The 5,793-nt window shown below is 42.1% G+C and overlaps 1 protein-coding gene across 1 annotated transcript; it reads left to right on the forward strand.

Moving 5' to 3' along the window:
- Positions 1–4,408: 4,408 nt before the first annotated feature.
- On the forward strand, positions 4,409–5,374 carry LOC123353325 (olfactory receptor 2G3-like; the record flags this gene model as incomplete). The annotated part of the gene is made up of 1 exon (XM_044994372.1): positions 4,409–5,374. A coding segment is annotated over one exon (966 nt), but the record flags the coding sequence as incomplete, so codon positions are not given.
- Positions 5,375–5,793: the final 419 nt, after the last annotated feature.

Raw genomic sequence — 5,793 nt, forward strand, 5'->3', positions numbered from 1 at the left:
CAACCTGAAATTTCAGCTTTTTGAGCTTTGAATAACAAAGCATTTTAACTTTTTTTTTTAATTCAGTATGTCTTTTCTTCACCCTCACTGTAGCTTAAATATTAGTAATGGGATCTTGTTCAATTTTTCACCAGTGCGCAGAATTCAAGGCGGGAGGGGTCAGAGAAGTTGAGAATGATTAGGGGCACTGAAAAATTCATATGGCGATACTGAAATGACTGGGATTGTTTACCTTGAAAGGGAGACCCATATAGGGGACATGCTGATAAAAGTATATTAAAAATGAATGGTCTAGAGAATGTAGATCAGGAAGGTCTGTTCTCTTTCTCCTGTAACCCAGGAACAACCGGAAATTCAGTGATGCCAAAAGGTGGCACATTCAAAACTGACAAAAGGATCTTTCTTCCCTGACTCACTGTGTCATTAGATTGCAGAACTCATGGCCACAGGTTCAAGGGGGATTGGATTTATATATGGATAACACGAATATCTAGAGCTATAGGCATTGATAAAAGTTTTGGAATCTGTACAAAGTCTCATGCTTCAGGTCTCAAACCAATCTCCAGTTAGTAGGGATTAGAATAATACCTTCATCTCGGGGTCAGCAGCTTATCCCAACTCTTCCCACTGTGGGGTTTCTTCTTGCACCTTCCTCTGAAGCATCTGGTGCTGACCAGTGTCAGAGCCAGGATACTGGACCAGAAGGATCACTAGCCTGATCCAGAGTGACAATTCCAATGGAAGTCCAAAAGGGACATTTCTGTCATGACTTGAGAAACGGAAAGCTGGGGACTTACTTTGCAGCTTCCTTGCACCTTGTAGAGTCAGTTACACCTGAGTAAAATGGTGCCAACCCAGGATAATAGTATTTGACACCCACTTCACCCTTTGCGTAGATGACTACAAAAAAGCACGAGTTGTGAAGCTGGCCACAAATGCTTTAAGAAGAGACCTGTATATGGGCACAGGTCTGCCCCATGTGTGCTGGAAGAATAGTTATGGACCTTCACCCAAAGACAAATCTTCAGACATAGATCCAGGGACATAAGCCATCATATACTTTGCTTCTCTTATGGCATGCACAGATCTGCTAAAAGTTTCCTGGGAGGTGCTTTTTCTCTAAATGAACAGAACTTTTCATTGTATACGTTCCTCACTGTTTATCACAACAAGAAAACTAATATTAATAATTGTCTAGTCGCTGCATACATCCCTGAGATATTTCTGTGAACAGAATATGTCCCAGAGGTCCCGGACACATGGTTAAATACAGCTTTCGGAGGGAAACCATAGGAGTCCAGGATGAAAGGATTCCTTTGTTCACTGGTAAGTCATGCAGTGTTAGACATTTGTAAAAGCTAGAATTTCTCCTATTTACTGTATCATATGCAAGTGATAGTATTTTGGGTTGGGCTCTTGTTTGGTCCTGGACTTGTTCTTTGCCAGCGCTGCTTATATTACCATAGAATAAACCTTATTTGGGGGACAGGAAAATGGCAATGCAAGGCAAACCTCAGAAATGGTGGTTTGATCTGTAAGTGAAGCCTGGTAAGTATTTCCATGCTACTTTTCTTTCTCCTGTCTGTCTATACAAAACAATGTACGGGCTGGGTTCTGCCACCCTTACTCACATCTAGTAATGTAATCCTTGACTAGCCTGATTGGAAATCAATGTGACCATTCAAGGAGCAAATTGTCACTCCATGTGAATAAGGGGAGCAGAATCTAGCATTCTGTCAGTAAATGTGAAGCTAGTTTAAACTTTTAAACTGAATTGATGTCAAATACTGACCTGGATAATAAGTGAATACTAATCCTGACTATCGGCTGCTCCCATCTCATTCCTGTGTAAAACGAGTCCCTAGTTTCAGTCCAGTTCTGTGTGGAGAAGTGTCCACAGCACAAACACCATCACACTTGGTATTAACTGGCCATTCCCTGGGCAGTTCAAGCACCAAGATAGTGTGGTAGCTGGCTCCTGGTGGCACCCAGCATGAGTTATGCACTTGACAAATAGTCCAGGCTTACAATGCTTCCTGATCTCTCAACCCTAGAGCTGGCAAAACCCACAAGAAACAGTTAAAACAAAAAAAGTATTCTCAGCTCTGCGGTCAGGCACACTACTAATGGGATGCTAATGTGACTCCTACTATACCAGATCAGAGACTGAATTGAGGAGTTCTGTTTCCAAGGATGTCAGTCTGGCTCTTTGCAATAGCCCTAATTGCAAGCAAATTTTTCTCAAGTTTCTTTAACCTAACAAGAGTACCTTGGAATGTATCCTTCTTTCAGTGGCAGTTATGTATGTTAGGCCCTCATGCACTGACAGAAGAGACATCTATAGCTACAGGTTAACTGAGGGCAGGTTGACACTTAAAACACTGCAGCTGTGGTGCTTCACTGAAAACACTACTGCACCGACAGAACAGCGGCGTTAATCCATCTCCCTGAAAAGCAGTAGCTATGTCAATGGAAGAAGCCCTGCCGTTAACGTAGCGCTGTCTACACCCAGGTTAGGTCGGTATAACTGCGTCACTCAGGCGTGGGGATTTTTCATATACGTTTATCGTGTAGACCTGGTCTATTTTTGCTTCCAGGGATTGTAATATAACACAGAACAAAACATGCCCAATCTCCTTTTATAAGCCAAAGGGCCAGGTATTTCTCATTTATTCTCTGCTCTCACACTTTAAAACTGTAAAGGGCGGCAGAATTGCAATGTTGAAGCAGTAGGCTCGTGCAAGATTCAGATTTCTTGTATTTCTATTGCCTGCTTCCCCCTATCCTCCACCTCTCTCATTCTCTTCCTCACTATCCTTCCCTCATTCATCCTGCACCTGTTCAAGTCAGTGCAGGGGTTTTTTTGCCATTGACTTCAACGGAAGTAGAATTAGCCCCATAATGCTAAAGTATCCCCAACTCTGCCTTGGATTAGCTGATTCTCCCTTTATGGAAGTGTAAATCTCTTCCAGCTATTTTAATCGCCCTTCTCACTGTACTTGAGAACCACTTTTTTTCTATAGTCAGGCTCATACGTGAAAGCATTGGAGGGTGAAAATAGTACACTAACTGCTACCTAATGTAATATTTCCACAGTAATTCCTCTAAAAATATCTTACCCACTTGATTGCTTTTGTTGTGAACTGGATAATGTAACACTTACTGCTGATTAAAACTCATAAGGCTTCAGTTCTTATTTACAGTAACTTTGCAATCAAACTGAAATGTCAGCTCCTGAATGTTGCTTATGTGTATACAAACTCTCAGAAAAGAAAGAAAGAATGAAGGTAGGGATATCCTACAGAGTTGAGCTAGTTTGCATGGTTTAACTTTAACTGAAATTCTCTCTCATGGAAATGTCCAAATGGATCTTATTAGGACATGCTGGAACCAATAAAATGTAGATCTGACTTAGTAGAAGTCACATTATATGAAAAATACTCCTTAAAGAACATACACACAAAACTGAAATAAAGGAACAATTTCTTAACTATATAAGTGAAGACTGAAACAGTAACAAACATTGGGAACATATTGTGGTGGATGGAAGTAATCTATTTATAGAGTAAAAAAGGACATTTAAAAAAAATTGAGTTAAGGTTTAACTTAAAGAAACCCAACCATGTACAAGTCTGGAAATACACAGTTAGGGCACCTTAATACCCTTAACTCTGCCCTTTAGGGTCACCCTGGCAGGGGAGGATAAAACCTACATGTATTTTTTAAAAACTGTTCATTTATCATTGGACTTCAAACACTAAAAGACATTAATCACATGGTTATTGCATGACATCACTACAGGGCAGAATTAAAGTTGTTTGGGTGCCCTAACTGCATCTTTAGACCTTTGCATGTCTGGATTTAAGTTTAACCTTAATTCTGAATGTTGTGGGTTTATAATGGCTGCTTTGGGGATAAATACACATCTCTCTAATGTACCTTACCCTAAATGTACTGATATGTGCTGTCAACTATAACTCCTTCTTCTTGTAGTTTTCTCTTTTGTCTGGGAAATAAGAAGCATGCCATTACTAACCATGGCAACCACACTTCCCTTCCCCTCGCTCTCCTATTGTCTGTCTTAATTTGTTATATTTTGCCCATGCTTAGACTGTAAGCTCTAGAGTACTGGGACCATGTCTCTTATACATTCTATACACTCTACTTAATGTATTAATAAAATAACAATAGCTCACTGGGGCCAGATCCCCAGTTGATGTAAATTTATGTAGCTTCATTGAGTTCAATGGAGCAAATGCCAATTTGCACCAGCAGATGCTCTGGCCCCCTACCTGGAAGGCTCTTTAGAAAGAAAAAGTGGTGTTTATTGACTATTCTCATTGTCTGCACACTGACTATTTTCCCACATCCTTTTCCTTGACAGATTTTTAAAAAATCCACTGTGTAAATGGGAAATCAAACACACATAATGGAATTCATTTTCCTGGGCTTTTCAAACCATCCCAACCTTCAGATTTTATTCTTCCTGGTGTTCTTGGTCATCTACACAGTAACCCTCCTGGGGAACACGCTGATCTTAACCCTGACCAGGGCTGATCCAACCCTTCACACACCCATGTATTTTTTTCTTAGTAATCTGTCCTTCTTAGATATCTGCTACACGTCCGCCACAGTGCCAGTCATGCTGGTCAACTTCTTCAGGCGCAGGAAAACCATCTCGTATGCCGGGTGCATGGCCCAACTATTTTTCCTCATTACCTGCGCTGGCACAGAGTGTGTCTTGTTGGCCGTCATGGCTTATGACCGATATGTGGCTGTCTGCAAGCCCTTGAGCTACCCAAGCATTATGAGCAACAGGCTTTGTGTGCAGTTGGCGGGGTTTTCATGGCTGTGTGGCTTGGTGAATTCCCTGATGCACACTCTCCTTACATCAGCCATAGTCATATGCAAGTCCAATGAACTCAGCCACTTCTTTTGTGATGTCCCGTTGCTGCTGAAGCTCTCTTGCTCAGACACCTCTGTCAATGAAGCTGCGCTTCATTTGGCTAGTGCCTTGATTGGACTGAGCCCTTGTCTGTTCACCATGGTCTCCTATGGCCATATCATCCGCGCCATCCTGAAGATCCAGTCGATCAAGGGCCGATTCAAAACTTTCTCCACCTGCACCTCCCATCTGATTGTGGTCATCATCTTCTACAGCACCTCCAACTTCAATTATAATCGGCCCAGCTCAGGCTACTCTCTGGACATAGACACCTTGGTTTCGTCGTTATATTGCATTGTGACCCCCATGTTAAACCCGGTTATCTATAGTCTAAGGAATAAAGAGGTGAAGGATGCATTGAAAAAAATGGGCAGAAAATATTTCGCTGCAGTGGCCAGGCCCAGAGGAAGGGAGGGGGAACGTCAATGACATGAGCTTTGCTTTAGCACAGAAGAAAGGGATCCCCCATGTAAAACAAGTAGCACGGCATCTTAATCCAGGTTTGCTGAACTCCGTGAAACTCAAGGGTTTGGTGACTCACCAACCACTTTGTGGAGGCTGGTTCAACAATCAGACAGATTTGAGTTTACTACTAATTCTTATTACCCCTGGAGTCCTGGACTGAGATCAGAGCCCCAGGGTGTTTGCACAGTGGATAGTCCAGAGTGAGAGACAGTCTCCGTCTGAAAGAGTTTACAGTCTAAGGCCACAGTCCTACAAATTAATCCATCTGGGAGGACCTGTGCACCTGTAGGGGAGCTACATGTGTGCAAAGAGGCATGACTTCAAAATAACTTGTGGGATTGGGGCATCAGATTAGACAAAGGGAAGAGAAGGAAGGAAGTATT

This window comes from Mauremys mutica, chromosome 1 (genome assembly GCF_020497125.1).
Source record: "Mauremys mutica isolate MM-2020 ecotype Southern chromosome 1, ASM2049712v1, whole genome shotgun sequence".
In the NCBI taxonomy this organism is placed as follows: domain Eukaryota; kingdom Metazoa; phylum Chordata; order Testudines; family Geoemydidae; genus Mauremys; species Mauremys mutica.